At 32.6% G+C, this 19,617-nt stretch overlaps 1 protein-coding gene across 2 annotated transcripts in view; it reads left to right on the forward strand.

The window, feature by feature from the left end:
* The window catches only part of LOC127729962 (choline transporter-like protein 2), a 111,059-nt gene that overhangs the window by 73,528 nt on the left and 17,914 nt on the right, over positions 1 to 19,617 (forward strand). For both annotated transcript variants that reach the window (XM_052237962.1, XM_052237961.1), the window contains exon 16: positions 351 to 527. In XM_052237962.1, coding sequence (XP_052093922.1) covers positions 351 to 527 — 177 coding nt within the window. The remainder of the gene's footprint in view (positions 1 to 350; positions 528 to 19,617) is intronic.

Here is a 19,617-nt window from a genome sequence, read left to right on the forward strand (position 1 = left end):
TTAAAGTGTGCACCACATTTTTTATGTTATTTCGAATAGACAGAAAAAATATTACAGTAATTTCTTATAATTTAATTCTTAATTCCATTTTAAACCGGAGTAAACCATGGAAAAACGTTGATGACGTCACGGTCACATGACAAAATTATGTCTATGAGCTGATAAGCAAAACAACGCCAGCCAATCAGAAAACGCGTTACATCTAAAATTAAATTATTCTTTTAGAAAGCTCTTGATAATTGAAATGAAGTGGAATAGTAATGACTACTTTTAAACAAATTTGTTAAAACATGAATTATCTATGTTGTATATTGAAAACATCAAAACATTTCTAACTTTTCTCTTTACAGTTTTGTATTCTACTCACAGATCTACAACTTGTTCATGCTGTTTTGGTTGGTGAACTTCTGTATAGCCCTAGGCCAGATGTCACTAGCAGGAGCATTTGCTTCTTACTATTGGGCATTTAACAAACCTAAAGATGTTCCTGTTTTCCCACTGTTGGGATCTGTTTGGAGAAGTTTCAGGTAAGTTCTTGGACAAATCTTTTATTTAGTTAAGGTAAATTTCTCAAATTTGATGTGCCTAGAACAGATTTCTGACATTTTTTTCTCTCAAAAATTTCTATTTTAACACCAGTACGTTCATATATTCCGGACTTGACCAAAATTTATATAAAAAGTCTGGCTGCTCTCAGCCTCAAACGGTCAAATATCATATGTTTGCCTCTTTTGTTATTCAAGGCATTTTCATAAAACAGTCATTTCACTTTTTTTACCAACTATCGATCAGTAAAAATGTCCGTTTGGGCATTATAGTTTATAACTGTGGCAATCATGGCAATTTATTTCACAAAGATATTTCGGTCATATTTGGGTTTAATTAAACAGATGCAGCATATTTCATACTTTGAAGTGTCTCAGTTAGTCTAATCATCTGGGTACACAAATGCACGGCTTGGTACATCAATAAAAAGTAGAAAAAAACATTTGTTCTTTTATTTAAAAAACAACAAGCTGTCAAACAATTATCTCTTCAATATTAAGTAATATTGAAGCCATAAATCATTCACTGATTACAGGTCATTACCTTTGATGAGAGACCTTAGCTTGTCTTAATCAATAGAATTGATGATGCATAACAATGAACATAAACAGGTGATAAAGGTGATCAGGTAAACGAGGTCAAACATGTAAGCGTGTATGGAACAACATCCTATTTAATTACGCTTTGTAGATATTATTGTAAATGAGCATTCAGTTTTAAAAAAGTATCCTCAGATTTTAAAATAATTCTTCAAATAAGAATATTTATAAATGAATTCGAATTTGTATGATATTCATTATTATATTTAAAAAACACTGTACATTGTGTTAAAATACTGGGGTACTCTAAAGGGTATTCAAAGTTATTTTCTTACATTTCAGCGGGTTGCATCTAATTAATTTAGTCTAAAAGATTGAAATTATAAGAAATACGTTAATAAATATGATTTGATGAAAAATTTGAAAAGGTTTTAAACTAGTAATCGTCAGAACCACGTTGTTTGAACTAGTACATGTGTGCGCATGTGTCTATTGTCCGCTGGTGGGAAATTTAATTATGCATCCTAATTCTTCAATAATGCTAAAATTATCATTGATACCTTTATCTAACGTTCATTTCGAGTATTTTCTTGAAGAAATAACTTGAAAAGGCTACTTAACTCAATCGTAAACTTACACGGATATTACGTATCCGTCTCTGATCCGTGATTTACCATTATCAAGTCAACATCCGGCATTAGGAAAATGTGATTTAAAAACCGAAAGTAAAGCTTTTGACAGCGTTATTTTGCACAAATAAAGAGTCTAAAGCAGAATTAGTACGCTGATGTTGCACACTTCGAATGCTGCACTTTCAATTTAACACTTTACATCAGAACATCGAATTTATATCAAAGTAAAGTTTAATATCGTATTAATGTCAATCATTGGTTATATCATATATGATGGCCAACTGATTATCATAGTTGCCTAATTTACTAAGTCTAAAGGGATAAAAAATCGGGATAAGATATGAAATGTCCGGCTGGCTCAAAAAAATTTTGGAAGCCCTGACCAGTACTGTATCGAAGACCTTAATTGAGACATGTATTGAATAAATCCAATTGTTCTAACAAACCATAAGATGTTTTGAAAAACTGTGTTTCCACTGTTATTTTAGGTACATTTTTTGTGTTTTTTATCCATGCCTACAGTAGTAGGCATACTTGCCAACTTTTCAAAATTTCGATGGGGGATTTTAAGCACAAGAGGACCTAATGCTTCTCTTATATTGTCATATGTATTTTTAATCTACTACTATATTGTTTGAATGAGTATGTGTTTGCTTAAATACTCTTTTAACTCATTTGAATGCCTGTATTACGATGTTTCGCTTATATAATAAAGAATTTCAAAATTCAGGTCAACACCTCTCATGGGGGAAATCCCCCATAAATCATGAAAGTTGGCAGATCTGAGTAGGTTCCAATATGTTTTCTAGTCTCTGCATCCATACTCTGAAGTTGTGGTTACATCAACTTGAAAATTAGTAAACATGTCCATTTAATGGAAATAAAAGGTTATGATGAAGGTTTTACTGTTCACTGAACATGGATGTGTGATAGTATAAGTGGGACATCATGGTGTCCAATGGACATATATTCAATGATTTTGTGTCTTCAGCAGCCAAATCTGTGTGTTGGGGTTTGTGTCTGAACCCATTGTATAGGCAACATTTCAATTAGGTTACCTTGCTTTTTGCATGCTAAGAATTGCTTTAAAATACAGTAACTTATTGACTCAGTACTCAAGATTGTGTTATAGTAACTTGTTGACTTGGTACTTCAGATTGTGTACCAGTACTTAGTTAACTAATGGTACTTCAAATTTTTTTTTCAGTAACTTGTTGACAAAGTACTACCGATTTGGTTCCAGTTACTTTTTAACTTGGTTCTTCAAATTGTGTACCAGATAGGTGTTAACTCTGTCATGTCTGTTTTTCAAGTTGTGTACCAGTAACTTGTTGACTTGTTACTGCAGATTAATGTATCAGTATTTAGTTCACTCATATTTCAAATTGTGTGCCAGTAACTAGTTGACTTGGTCCTTCAGATTGTGTATCAGTAACTTGTTGACTTGGTACTTGAGATTGAGTACCCGGTATTAGTAACTAGTTGACTTAATACTTCAAATTGTGTACCAGTAACTAGTTGACTTGGTACTTGAGATTGTGTAGCAGTAACTTGTTGACTTGGTACTTCAGATTGAGTATTAGTAACTAGTTGACTCGATACTTCAAATTGTGTGCCAATAATTAGTTGACTCGATACTTCAAATTGTGTACCAGTAACTAGTTGACTTGTTACTGTAGATTGTGTATCAGTATTTAGTTTACCCTTATTTCAAATTGTGTACCGGTAACCCGTTAAGGTTATAAACAATATGTTCAGTGCATGTGTTATTAAATTGTCCTTGGCTTAGAAAATGACAGTATTGACAAACTGTAAATTAATCAGATGGAAATATCTCCATTAGCAGCAGGAAATCTTCTTGATAATTATACTTTAATAGTTTGAGGGCTTTGTTTTCTGCCAGATGAAGTTACACTTTTTGCTTTGCAAAATGGTCTTGATTTAAAGAAAGTATTGATATTGATTTATTTTTAAAATCTTGTATCTTGGAAAAAATAGTAGCTAATCTATTCTGAAATGCTATTTGTAAGAGATGGGTTTATTCTTGATTAAATAGTAAAAAAGTCTATGTAGATTTTGATTTTTGTCTTGCCTTGACATAGAATTGGAAGCTATAATTTGATAAGTAGTACAGTCAATTTAATATTCTCTTAAAAGATAATGAAAAGATACTGATACAATTGAAGACTTTTATTACATACTTTCATATGATATTATTTTATTAACAAGGTTTTCCAATCGGAATCAGATTATATTGATTTGGGGTTGTACAAAGGGTAAGCAGTCGGTCAGCTCTAGTAGTTTTTTTACAATAACTAGATTGAACTATTTGACCAATGCTTTTCAAATTTAAAAACATTGTTACTCAGGCTGATGACATAATTGAGGTCAACTTTGATATTGATGATTTACACTTGCTGTTTGGGAGTTGTGGTTTATGCTTGATTGTTAAAGGGTACTTTATGTCTTTTTCATACAATAACTTGAGAACTTTTCAACCAACCAATGCTTTTCTAATTTTAATATGCTATTACTGATGACAAAATTGAGGTCAAGTTCGTTATTGACAATTTTAACTTTTTACATTCAGGAGTTATGGTCCTTGAATGATTCGAAAATAGCATTTTAAGTTGTTTCTGTGCAGTAAGTTGTAAACTGTTCAACCAATGATTTAAAAAAATTTAATATGTTGTTTCAGATGACAAAATTGAGGTTATATGTTCCATATTGACGATTTTCACTTTTGTCATTCAGGAGTTATGGCCCTTGATTGATTTGAAATTAGCATTTTAAGTTGTTTCCATACGGTAAGTTGAAAACTATTCAACCAATGCTTTTCAATTTTAAATTATTATTAATGATGCCAAAATGGAAGTAAGTATTTAAAATTGATGATTTTCACTCATGCTGTTAAGGAGTTAGGGCCCTTTATTACTTAAACAATGACACTTAAAACTGTGATTAATACCTGGTTTACTGTCATTTTTTGGCAGCCTCTAGTTTTACATGGCTAGTTTGAAAATTAAAAATTAAACAATTCACATCAATTCTAAACAACCTACAAAGGGTCTTGATATCATTTCCTATCAAATTTGACAAGGTCTATTTAGCACCTATATATGTACTGCAATATTAAGCCTTTTTATGATATAGAAAGCTAGATATATTCTGCTCAAGATACTTATTTAAAGAATACTGTAATCAAATAGATAATGTCCTTAAAGTCTTTTAAAGTCACAATTACAATATCTGAAATTTTAAAAGTGCATATAGTAAGGCAAAATAAAAAATCCTTTCTACAGCTTTCCCTCATCAACTCAAAAAGTGCATCAAGGACCATTTTGCTGAGAATTTTTATCCCCCCGCCCAGGGGAGGGGGCATAAAGTGTTCCCTTGTTCGTATGTACGTGTCCCAAAATTAGTTTCGATTCTCTAACTTTAGTTTACCTCAATCAAATGTTATGAAACTTAAACACAATGCTTATAGTTATTACCATAAAACGCAGATCAAGTTCGAATTTGGATGGCTTCACTTTTACCGTTCTCAAGTTATGTCCTTTTATAACGTTATATGCAAGTGGGGGCATCATCTGTGTCCCATGGACACATTCTCCATTTATTTATTTTGTTATGTTAAAATGGATTGATGGATTGTATTCATATATATGCAAACAAATACAATTTTTTTATAGTGAAAGTTCCCAAGACAATGAACAGTCTGGCATACTCGAAAACTTAGTTTAGAAAAATAGGTAGATTTCAGGAATTTGTGTCTTTGTTGCTGGAGATTATGTTGGAGTATGGAAAGAGCTGTAGATTTTGTGTGTACATAATGTTTGGTTGCTTAATGTCCAGAGTCAAATATTTTATGAATATACAGGACAACTTGTAAAAGGATTTTTTTGGTGGGAAAGTGAAAAAAATAACTCGCCCTGTGTCTGATCTAAAATTTTGAAACAGGCTAAGTTAAGAAGCTTACTACAGTGAAACCTGTTTTAAGAGACCGTTTTAAGGAGAGCAAAAAAGTGGTCTATATAAGACAGAAGGTCTTTTAATACGGGTTCAATCTATATAAAATGCACTACATAAGGACCTAGAATAAATCATCTTATAACACAGGTTTTTGCTTACTGTGGATTCATTAATATTCATGGGATACCAATTTTTGTGGATTTCGTGGGTTTAGGTGAACCACGAATTTTTATACTCAACGAAGTAGGAATTTTCTATTATTATAAGTAAGAAGATGTGATATGAGTGCCAATGAGACAACTATCCATCTAAGTCACAATGTGTAAAAAGTAAACAATATTAGGTCAAAGTACGGCCTTCAACACAGAGCTTATCCATAAGCTTATATGCAGACATTGGCAAAACCAGGGAATCAAATATCCATGAAAACACGATTTTTCAACAATCCACGAAAATTGGTACCCACGAAAATAATTGAATCAACAGTAATACAGGTGGTCTGTTAAGCAGGTTTGACTGTAATTATTTTGTGAGGCCTTACAGTAATCTATTGACATCATCAAATGTAAAAGATGTCAAATGTGAAATGATTATCAGAATAACAAAACTATTTTTATTAGATTTTAAGGTATATTTAGCTGATAATCCTGCATTTGTCATAGGTTTTTTGCCCATTTTGGAAATTTTATTTAAGCTCTTAACAGAAGGAGAGAAAATATAAGCAGCAAAAATGATCAGTAAGACAAGATCTACAAATATGTTAGCATGATTGAAATTGTCATCATTATGGGAGTTGTCAGCTAAATCATTATGGGAGTTGTCAGTTAAATCATTTTGGGAGTTGTCATTTCAATCAATATGGGAGTTGTCAGTTGAATCATTATGAGAGTCGTCAGTTAAATCATTATTGGAGTTGTCAGTTCAATCATTATGGGAGTTGTCAGTTCAATCATTATGGGAGTTGTCAGTTCAATCAATATGGGAGTTGTCAGTTCAATCATTGAGAGATGTTAGTTGAATCATTATGAGAGTTGTCAGTTCAATCAATATGGGAGTTGCAGGAGTTGTTTTTTCAGCGGGGTTGGACAAAGTCCAAAACTGGCTTGTAGTATGGTGATGGCGGGTGGGCAGGGAAATGTGGACACCTAATTTGTGTAATCAACTCCTCCTACAGTTTTCAACCCAGATCCCTGATATTTTTTGTATTTTTTGGCTTGAAAGCTGTAATAGAAGGAGAGGAACTGTAAACAGATATAAAATTATCAGCAAGACAAGATCTACAAACAGATCAATTACTGTAAATTCAGAAATATTGTGTGCATTTACTATTGTGATTTTCCAAGAATAGATTAAATCATGAGATTAATTGTTGCAATTTCAGGAAAAGCTGCATATAAGTACATTTTGCGTATATGTATTAGTTATCCGAATGCAAGTTCTTATAATTGTTATACTAACTTAGTCATTTTATTCGCATTAAAAAAAAACTCTCAATAATTTCTGAATTTTCATTATGAGGAATTTCAGATTCTTTAAGTGGGTTATTGTCCTTCAATGATTTTACCTTTTTTTTTTAAATGTCCAAGGTAATCAGGATCAAACTGGTCACAATATAACTTAGTTTGTAAGAGATGACTGCAAGTCTGTTGCTTATGTTTTTCATGTTACATATTCCCAAGTGAGCCGTTCGTATTCCTTGGAGCCTCTTCTTTGCTATTTTATGCATCTTTCAGCAACTCTTTTCAGAAAAAATCTTGCGATTAAAAATAGATCTGAAGTTATACTGAAATGTGTATGACTTACAAGTATTTTTACTCTTAGGATATTTTGTGAAAAGAACCACAGGTGTTCAATTTTTTAAAATTCAAAATGTTGCCATTTCACTGTTTTGTTTACCTTTCTAATGAGTTTTCGGTCAGAATGATTTAATGCTGTCTGTGTAATCTTTTATAAATTTTAATGTTGAGTCAGGTGCGTGCTGCATACACATTTCTTTTGACAAAAGCAAAGCTAGAAGGCATGTTTTTTATTTTATTTTTTACACAAGAAATGTTTTGAAATTTAAAATTTATACCCTTGTTATTGTATCGGAAGATTTATTTGTCTAGTTTGTTAGACCTATTGTTTCAGGCCTAATTTAAAGGATACTGCATGTATGCATTAGATGGAAATAGAAATGAGGCACATATATCATGACAAAAGGAAATAATTAATTTTAATGTACCTGTAAAAGAAAAAAGGAGATGTTGCTTGCTTGCCAATGAGACAACTGTCCACTAAATAATTTAATTAAATTGTATAAAATAAAGATTATCATTGAACAACAAAGGACAACCATGTGAATAACTATTGTAAACCCGAAAATTTTCTTTATAATCATTATGAATATATGAAAAGCAACAAGTTGTCATTCTGAAAGCAATAGTACTGTATGGCATTGAGAATATTACATTTAACCAGAATAAAATAATATAGGTATCAGCTAGCTCTTCTAATGTCCCTCCCAGTATATGTGGTGTAAAGATTGCATGAAATCAAAGCACTATTTTTAAGAAAATTACTTAAGTTGTGCAAGTTGTATAAATCTATCTGTTTTTAAAAAAAAAAGGTTTTATTACAATTATGGACAAAGGAAGTTAACTTCAATTCAAAACATTGCCTAAATGTGTTCCATTGCTTAATTAATACAATGCAAAGTTTAATTGCAGAAGGAAAACTGTTGTTACCCTTTTTTTTTAATTTTGGACGGATTTTTTTAATTTTGGACAGATCCATCTGAAGACTAGTCTCCTGATAGGGAGATCAATCTCCTACTTCAGAGAAAAAAAAATCTTTCTTGTTCTCTATCTTTCACCATTATTTCAATATTATAATGATAAGTAGTTTGTTTTATGAAAATTTACAATTTATTGATGAAACATAGGCAATGGGGGCATTAAGTGTTACCACTGACCTTCCGTCCACCCCATTTTTGTTTCTGCACTCTAACTTAAGTTTTCCTCATCCAAATGTTATGAAACTCATACACAATGCTAAGAACCAAAACTCACAGACAGAGTTACAATTTGGGCAGTGAATCACTAACCGTTCTAGAGTAATGCACCTTTTTATTTTGGAAAATTGCAAAGCTTGAGCAGGGGCATTCATGTCCTCAGACACATTATAGTGATATTTTAATTGAAAAATGTCAGACAAGATTTGAAAAACTAAGTGATATAGGTTCTATTACAAATTTCTATCTAGAAATCTTTCAACGGAGCGATATCTCTCATTTTTGGAGTTCGAAAAGTTGACACATATTAGATAAAAGATTACAAGGACAATTCATAAGTAACATAAAAAAGGCTTTCTGGTAAGGCTTAACAGTTAAAAAACACATGATCGGATCTATGAGGTAATTCAGGCACTGTAACAGTACACCATAGTCATAGAAATTTTCTCTTCTAGCATTAGTCAGTCTCGTGATTACCATGATTACAACTTGAGGGGTAAATATGAGTACATGTGTTGTCACTAGTAAAGTCAGCACTTTGAGAGCTTGGATTTTAAGTTTCATGTTACCTTGGACAGTTGGAGGTGGATAATTAACACGAATAATTCCTTCCGAATCATTTCTGGTCTTTTGGTATCTTATTAAATTGATATGAACTCCAATGATCGTGCAAGCTTTTTTGATGTTGTAAAATGTAGCAATGCAAAGTGGTACTTCGACCAAGAATATACCAATGAGTATCCAAAATCCTGACAGCTGACTTATCAAACCTGTTGTTTTGCCGTAAAATTGTTTTGAAACACAGTTATCGGTTCCACTTAGAACACCTATTATTGTGAAGATGAGAAACACCGATAAACATAAAATGACAGACACTTTTCCTAATTTTGATCGTCTTCTGTGAAGAACAGACTTTGTCAGAAGTAGCGATGCCTGAAATCGATCAACCGCGACTATGCCTGTTTGTAAAATGGATGCCATTCTCGTTGCTGATGCCAAAACCGGAATAAAGGTACACAGGAATTTGACATTTGTATCGTAGAGAAAAATAAAGTATTCTACAACAATGGCCAACGAACTTAATCCATGGAACAGATAAATAACAAATAAAAGTCTGTAAAATAAATTTAAACGCAATTCTTTTGACGTTATAAAGATTGTAAATACGGTGAAGTTCAGAATTGAGGCTAACACACCCACTCCAATGTTTATTCCCAAAATTGGAAACGGTTGTGAATAGTTGTTATTTTCACTTATGTTCATATCAATCACTGGATCCATGTTTGAGCAAATTTTGCTGTTTTGAGGAAATAGCTAAAATATCTTTTAAAACTAAAACTAACAATGAATTGTTATTATGGATACCTTAATTTTTTCTCCAATTATTTTACTGGTTTCACATTTATTTCTTCAGTATTTTCTGCATATATATCAATCACTGGTTCCGTGTTTGAGCAAATTTTGCTGTTTTGACGAAATAACTAAATTACCTTCTTATAAAACTAATAATGAATTGTTATTATGGATACCTATTACTCCAAGTATTTTCCTGATTTAACATATTTCTTCAGCTATTTTCTGTATATATGTATATTTTTTTTTTTAATTTGAAATTAATTTCCTCCTCTTACAAGCTAACATTCCTGCATGAAAACTTCATTCATCAATCAAATGCAGCTGCTTCTATGATAGACCTTTATGTGAAATATGTGCGCAATATATGTGACAATTTTATGTCTCTTGATTGGTTATCTGGTAATGACAGTTATGTAGGTGGCTCTGTAATTAAATAGGTAATAATAAGTAAATTATAAGTGTTGAGGGAATAGATAATCAGTCAAGATATATAGAATAATAAATTACTACATGTACAATATACTAACAAATTTGAGGGAAAATATCTGCAAACGTGTGTCATTGATTTGTGAAACTGACATGTCATATTCCCTAATTTGGACAAGCACTTTGCAAATGAAAGCTAATTGGGTTGATTCAAGATTTAGAGTGTAAATATTTCTAATAATCTGTTTGCTTATCTATAATTTCTACACCACAATTTACAACGCTTCAGAATTTTGAATTTGATTATGCATGTATTGCAAAGAAAAGGAAAAAAGATCAAAGATGTAACATATATCTGCTTTCTCATATATCTTAGGGTTTTGTTAATATACAATTATGGCCCGTAGAGAAGGTGAATATCTGAAATTGTCAACACGAAAAGGTTATTTCCCTGAGGGCGCAGCCGGAAATGAAATAAATTTTTAAGGTTGACAATTTTGGATATTCATGGCTTTTAAGGGGCCACAATTGTTTTATTATATCAAACTAACAGTGGAAGGGCCTTTTGAAACATTGAAAAAGCACTTAACCTACTTAATCGTAACAAACACAAGTAAACACTTGAAAACAAATTTGTGTCTTAGAATTTCTCATATGTACAATATACAATTATGGCCCGTTGAAAAGGTGAATATCCAAAATTGTCAACACGAGAAGGAATAACTTTTAAAGGTTGACAATTTTGGATATTCATCGCTTTTAAGGGGCCACAATTGTTTTATTATACCGAACTAACAGTGGAAAGGCATTTTGAATCATTGTAAAAGCACTTATCCTTACTTGAGTCAGTAACCAACACAAGTTGACGTTGAAAAATACATGTAATTTGTGCCTTAGAATTCTCGTATGTACAACAAAGGTAGATTCTTTTTGTAAAATATTGATGGCCCTGAAAAGGACCGTTATTAGAGATATCATACGCACAAGATGCAAGTCAAAAGCCTTATTTCCTCTTCTCTCGATCAATGGGCTTCCTGTAACTTGAACGTTGCCATTTTGTTTATTTACGTCTGTGACGTCATTTTCATGAGTACAAATCAACAAACTAAAAAGGTAAAAAAATATTCGCCGGTGAATAATAGGGTTATTCAAAGCTGGTGTAAATTTTTAGGGGTATTCGTTCTTCCTTGCAATTGAATGAAAACTAACTGAATTATTCCATGTCACGTGATAACGTTTTACCCAATAGAATTGTTTGAAATATATGTAAGGTATAATAACAAAGGTAGAATCATTTTGTGAAATATTGATGGCCCTGAAAAGGACGGTTTATAAGAGATATCCTCTGCACTAGATGCATTTGTTTCCTCGTCACTTGATGGGCTTCCTGTAACTTGAAGTTGAACGTTGCCATTTTGTTTACTTACGTCTGTGACGTCATTTTCATGGGAGATAACTCGTGTAAAAATCAAGAAACTCAAAAGGTTATTCATCAGTGAATAATAGGGTTATTCACAGCTGGTGTAAATTTTTAGGGTTATTCATCCCTCCTTGCAATTAAAAGAAAATTAACTGAATTATTCCATGTCACGTGATAACTTGTTACCCAATAGAATTGTTTATAATATATGTAAGGTATAACAATATACAATTATGGCCCGTTGAAAAGGTGAATATCCAAAATTGTCAACACGAGAAGGAATAACTTTTAAGGGTTGACAATTTTGGATATTCATCGCTTTTAAGGGGCCACAATTGTTTTATTATACCGAACTAACAGTGGAAGGGCGTTTTGAATCATTGTAAAAGCACTTATCCTTACTTGAGTCAGTAACAAACACAAGTTGACGTTGAAAAATACATGTAATTTGTGTCTTAGAATTCTCGTATGTACATCAAAGGTAGATTCTTTTTGTAAAATATTGATGGCCCTGAAAAGGACCGTTATTAGAGATATCATACGCAAGTCAAAAGCCTTATTTCCTCTTCTCTCGATCAATGGGCTTCCTGTAACTTGAACGTTGCCATTTTGTTTATTTATGTCTGTGACGTCATTTTCATGAGTACAAATCAACAAACTAAAAAGGTAAAAAAATATTCGCCGGTGAATAATTGGGTTATTCAAAGCTGGTGTAAATTTTTGTCTTAGAATTTCTCATATGTACAATACCATTTATTGCCCCCCGGATATCGCGTTGTGGGAGACATGGAAATACCGGGCGTCTGTCCGGTCTTGTTAGCGCTCTCAAGGGTACAATTCTTGCAAGATTTTTATAAAACTTATACTATAGGTTAATATCAGCAATATCTTGAACAAGTGCTATAATGGTGGTTGATCAACTTTTTTTTATGCCCCCGCGACAAAATGTCGATGGGCATATTAATTTACCACTGTCCGTCCGTCTGCCCGTTTCTCCGTCCAAATTAGGATACAATGTTTGTCTGGCTATCTCTTCCTACAGTTTTGGAAGTACAACTTTAATATTTTGTATGATGTTCATACACAAAATGAAGGTGTGCATGGCTACAGGTTTTTTATTTTTTAATTTTTTTCAAATATTCTGAAAATCATTTTTTTTGGTACTAGCTGCATAAAGAGATCATGGGTTGTCCAGCTATCTTCTCCTACAGTTTTGGAGGTACAGCTTTAATATTTTGTAGGATGTTCATACACATAATGGAGGTGTGCATGGCTACAGGATTTTGATTTCTTTTAAATATTCTGAAAATGACAGGTAGTTGGACTTAGTCATTTTTGTGGAGCCTGCGACTTTTGTCGCAAAAGCGAGACATAGCGATCCTACATTCCGTCGTCAGCGGCATCCACAAATATTCACTCTGTGGTTAAAGTTTTTGAAATTTTAATAACTTTCTTAAACTATCCTGGATTTCTACCAAACTTGGACAAAAGCTTGTTTATGATCATAAGATAGTATCCAGAAGTAAATTCTGTCCAGATTAGGATACATTGTTTGTCCAGCTATCTCTTCCTACAGTTTTGGAGATACAGCTTTTATATTTTGTAGGATATTCATTCACATAATGGAGGTGTGCATAGGCATTGTCCATATCTAGTTAAAGAGTAATGCCCCTTGGAAATAAATTTATGGAAAATGGCCTCGTTAGCGCTCTCACAGGTACAATTCTTGCCAGATTTTTATAGAACTTATACTATAGGTTTAAATATCAGCCATATCTCGGAGAAGTTCTAAAATGGTGGACGATTGACTTTTTTTAAAAGAGTAATGCTCCTTGGAAACATTAAATTTGTTGAAAATGGCCTCGTTAGCGCTCTCACGGGTACAATTCTTGCCAGATTTTTATAAAACTTATACTATAGGTTAATATCAGCAAAATCTCGACTTTTTTTAAAAGAGTTATGCCCCTTGGAAATATGAAATATGTGCAACGCTGGGGACATTGGAACTCTGTTCTTTTATTAGCTCAGCTTTCCAAAGGAAATGTGAGCTTTTGCCATCATTTATCATGTTTTTTAACTTTAAAAAATCTTCTACTAAACTACTGAACCAAATTAAACCAAACTTAAGCTGAATGATTCTTTAAGTTAGGTTATCTAGAATAAAGTTTGTGTTTTATTTTCTGTTTCTTCAGAAAACGTGGCCGCCATGGCTAAAAATAGAACATAGAGGTAAAATGCAGTTTTTGACTTATATCTCAAAAACTAAAGCATTTAGAGCAAATCAGACACAAAATTAAAGTATTTATAAGGTCAAGGTCTACCTGCCCTGAAATTATCAGCCAAAACGGGTATATGATTTTTAGATTATTGCCCCTAAATTGATGATTTTAAGATAATTTTGCAGTTTTCAGTTATTATCATGAATATTATTATAGAAAAAGATAAACTGTAAACAGCAAAAATGTTCAGCAAAGTAAGATCTACAAATAAGTTTTATATGACCAAAATTGTCAATTGACCCCTTAAGAAGTTATTGTTGCCCTTTAAAGACAATTTTTCACAATTTGTTCATCTAGTTTGCTTACTTTAAAAAATCTTCTCCTTTGAAAATGCAGAATCAATTTCAGCCAAACTTGGGCTGAATGAGTTTCAGAGTATCTAGTATAAATTTTGTATTTTATTTCTTTGTACATCAAGAAACATATCCACTATGGCCAAAATGGAGTATAGGGGTAAAATGCATTCTTTTGCTTTTGAAGAAAATATGACAGATACAGAGAACATTTAAATGGCATTTTTAAGCCACTCATTAATATATATTGAAAACTAAAAAGAATCATTGATGAAACATTTAAGCAAAAAATTACAGGTGAGCGATTCAGACTCTTGAGAGCTTCTTGTTATAATTGCATTAGATGTTAATTTCATATAATTTTGGTATATTCCGATTGGAGGAACGTTTTATGAATTGAGGTTTTATTGTCTCACGTGGGACAAAAGTTGTGGAAAGCGAGACATAGGGATTGCTTTCTGGCGACATTGATGGCTTCGGCAACAACGACGTCAACAATTGTTAAGTTTTCTGCTTAAGTTAAAGTTTGATAGGAACTACTTGTGATAGATCATTGATATTCAATGTAAAGTTGCATTACTAACAGTACATATCAGTTTGACGACTATTTCATGGCCCTGCCCCCTAGGTCATGGTCCAGCGACTTTGAATTAATTAGCAATTTTCAATGTGAAGTTTTCTGCCTTAGTTAGTTTGATAAGAACTCTTTGTGATAAATTATTGATATTAAATAAAAAGTTGCATTACTATCTGTACATATCAGTTTGACGACTATTTTTAGGCCCTGCCCCGTAGGACATGGTCCAGTGACTTTGAATTGATTAGCAATTTTCAATGTTAAGTTTTCTGCTTAAGTTAGTTTGATAGGATCTACTTGTGATAGATCAATGCTATTTTGTATGAAGTTGCATTACTGTCAGTTTTGACGATTATTTTCAGGCCTGGCCTCTAAAAAATGGTCTTATAAACCATGTTGCTGTCCATCAGATTGTTTTTTTGTGAATTTTATGCGGACAGGCGAGACATATCTATGTGTCAACAGTTTGTTATGTAATTTATTTGGATTCATTTATTTTTGTGGGTACCAATTTTCAGTAATTGAGGGAAACTTGCATTTTCATGTATATTTGATTTCTTGGTTTTGTCAAAGTCTTTATACATTTGGTATGTGCCTGTCTCAAGTCAGGAGCTTGTAATTCAGTGGTTGTTGTTTGTTGCTGTATATCATTTTTAGCTCACCTGGCCCAAAGGGCCAAGTGAGCTTTTCTCATCACTTGGCGTCCGTCGTCCGTCGTCGTCGTCCGTCATCGTTAGCTTTTTACAAAAATCTTCTCCTCTGAAACCACTGGGCCAAATTAATCAAACTTGGCCACAATCATCATTAGGGTATCTAGTTTAAAAAATGTGTCCGATGACCCTGCCAACCAACCAAGATGGCCACCATGGCTAAAAATAGAACATAGGGGTAAAATGTAGATTTTGGTATATCTCTGAAACCAAAGCATTTAGAGTAAATCTGACATAGGGTAAAACTGATTATCAGGTCAAGATCTATCTGCCTTGAAATTTTCAGACGAATCGGATAACCCGTTGTTAGGTTGCTGCCCCTGAATTGGTAATTTTAAGGAAATTTTGCAGTTTTTGGTAAGTATCTTGAATATTATTATAGATAGAGATAAACTGTAAACCACAATAATGTTCAGCAAAGTAAGATCTACAAATAAGTTGTCATGACCAAAATTTTCAGTCGACCCCTTTAGGAGTTATTGCCCTTAATAGTCAATTTTTAACAATTTTTCGTAAATTTTTGTAATCTTTTACAAAAATCTTCTTCTCTGAAACTACGCAGACAAATTTAACCATACTTGGCCATAATCATTATTAGGGTATCTAGTTTAAAAAATTTGTCCGATGACCCCGCCTTTCAACCATCATGGCCGACTTGGTTAAAAATAGAACATAGGGGTAAAATGCAGTTTTTGGTTTATATCTCTGAAACTAAAGCATTTAGAGCAAATCTGACAGGTGGCAAAAATGTTCATCAGATTTAGATTTATCTGTCTTGAAATTTTCAGACGAATCTGACAACCCGTTGTTGGGTTGCTGCCCCTTAGTTATTAATTTTACAAAAATTTTGCAGTTTTTTGTTATTATCTTAGATATCATTATAATATCTAATATCTAATACTATTAATTATGATTTTAACCTTATTTTACATGATTTCCAAAGCATCAGTAAATACAGGTGAGCGACACAGGCTCTTGAGAGCCTCTAGTTGTTTATTGTTTGTACATAAATCAGGCCGTTAGTTTTACATTTGTCATTTTGAGGCCTTTAATTGCTTGCGATGTGGTTAGGATTTTGCTCATTGTTGAAGGCTGTACAGTGACCTATAGTTGGTAACTTCTATGTCATTTGGTCTCTAGTGGAGAGTTGTTTCATTGGCAATCATATGTTGATGTTGATGTAGGAGGTGTACACAAAATGCAGTCATATTATAAACACATGAATATACGCACTAATACACACTCACTTTAACAAATAAAAGAATACACTATAATGTTTATATTTTAATTGCATTTCATATTTTAAAATTCCATAGTAAGTATTTACAATTGCATGAAAAGAAATAAATTAAAAATATGAATGTTGAATTTGGAAGTTCATAATTACAAAAAGATTTTGATTACAGTGCTATCTTTCACATCCCACAATGCAGTCTATAAAAAAGAGTGGAAAGTATCAAAGTGTAAAAGATATAGGATTACAAATTGTAGAGGGGCCTGATGGGGGGGGGGGGGGGGGGGGTCTCATCACGATTCACAAGTTGATTTTTTTGTCAACCACGATTCCCAGAAAATAAATTTCCATGATCACGGAATGAAAATATAAAAAAAAAAAAATCTGTAGAAAAACGGATCACGATAGCGAAAATTGGCTGATCACGAAGAACGAAAATAACCCATCAGGCCCCTCATTGTAATTTATATTGCAAATATTGAAACAAATAGTATTGAAATTTCTTTTGGGGGTGTGACCTGAATTTTGTCAATATAATGTCAGAAATTACTGGATTAGAGGAAGCAAGGGAGGAAGGAAAGAAACTTAAATGATACTCATAATTGGGGAGAGTGGGTCTTGTGTACTGACAAACAGGAAGTAAAATAGCTGAAATTTTTTTTAAATGGTTTATACCTTGCTTTTGGACAATTTGTACAAAACAGGAAGAATAATTAGCTTCAAGCACGAAAACAAGTGAAGTAAAAGTTGCATATATAAATTTGAAAAGATTTCCTCAAAGCGTTTTCAAGTTATTGAACACACACTGTTTGGCAGCTGCCCGCCCAACCGCCGTATACATCACCAAACTAATAACAGATATTTTCCTTCGAAAATCCAGTTAACAGAACAAATAAAATATATATTGTTTTCTGTGACTAAATAAATGTCAAGTTCGATTTTCACCATTTTAGCTTTTATCAATGTTGAGCTGTAGGCCTTTAAGTAACGAAAAGTGATACTTAGAGTGTTGTCTGTGCAATAACTTGAAAAAGCTTTAACGAAATCTTTTCAAATTTAGACATATTGTTTCCTGTGACTAAATGAAGGTCAAGTTCTATTTTCACAATTTTAACTTTTATGGTTGTTGATTTATAGACCTTTAGGTAGTAAAAGTGATACATAGATTGATTTTGGCTTTTCCATTTCTGAACCCTACAAAAATTCATTTTTTTTTTTTTATCCTGTTTGGGGGTCCAGATTTGCAAATATCATTTTCATGCAGGAAAATCCGGTTTGCTGTCAATCTGACAGCCTCTTGTTTAATTTCAACTGGATATCAGCCTGAATAAAGATCCATAGGAATCATCCAGCCTTTGAAGGGACATAAATCTTAAAAATCACTTGTTCGTTTATGTCAGTCTTTGCAAATATATATTTTTTGCTTTTTAGATACACAGATTATTTTAATTTTTGTCTCGCCTGCAACTTTTTAATGCAAGACATAGGTATTTCAATCCGGCGGTGACAGCGTAAACTATTTGTTTAAAGCTTTATATTTCAGAAGGTTGAAGACCTGGATGCTTCATACCTTGTATGCAGATACCTTATGTTACGAAGTTTCCGTCTGTCATATGTCCATTGTCCTTGACCTCATTTTCATGGTTCAGTGACTGCTTGAAAAAAAATTAAAGTTTTTTTGTTAAGTGTAATACTGACTTATTATGAGTAATATGATAACTATATTTGGTATATGGGTTCCTTGCAACTTCTACATGTCCATCAGGTAGGGTTCACCTGACCTCAACCATATTCCATGAATCAGTGACTAAGGTTAAAGTTACGTGGTCAAGTCCGTATCTCAGATACTGTAAGCAATCAGTCAACTATATTTAGTGTATGGAATGATTGTAAGGGGTACATGTCTAACTGACAGGTTTCATCTGACCTTGACCTCAATTTCATGGTTCATTGAACAATGTTTAGTTTTTGTGGTTTGGTCTATTTCTCAGATACTATAAGCAATAGGTCAACTATATTTAGTGTATGGAATAATTGTAAGGTATACATGTCTGTCTGGCAGGGTTCATATGACTTTGACCTCTTTTCATGGTTCATTGGTCAATGTGAAGTTAATGTGATACTTGTAGTAAAACCTTCATATTACAGACTTTCATCATAAATCCAATGATAAGTAAAACAGGCGAGACATTTCAGTGTGTGCACTCTTGTTTTCACATAAATGCTTCAGAATCATTGATGAAACTGGCGATTGTGAAAACATTTTTTTATGTAAAAAGTTATCTCCCATAGCCAAAGTCCCCCTTAATTATATCGGTATTACAGACTACAAAATACACCAACTAGAAACGAGATACTCTGTAAACTTCTTATTACTTGTGAAATACTTATTTATGTGGGTATATGAATCAAGAATTTTTAAGATATTTAACAAAATATGCTTTCATATAGGTTTGTATGTAGTGTTTGTTATTATTTGATACTACGAAAATACAGTTTTTCCTCAATTGTCCACTGTAAATTACTCTACAGTAATTACAGATTGCCTGGAGTAATTGAAAGTAATTTGTTAAAGTAATTTGCTTGTTGATGTAGAAATCATACATTCTCCCAATTTAGAATTGACTTTTGTACTTTTGTT

This window comes from Mytilus californianus, unplaced genomic scaffold (genome assembly GCF_021869535.1).
Source record: "Mytilus californianus isolate M0D057914Y unplaced genomic scaffold, xbMytCali1.0.p SCAF_2, whole genome shotgun sequence".
In the NCBI taxonomy this organism is placed as follows: Eukaryota; Metazoa; Mollusca; class Bivalvia; order Mytilida; family Mytilidae; genus Mytilus; species Mytilus californianus.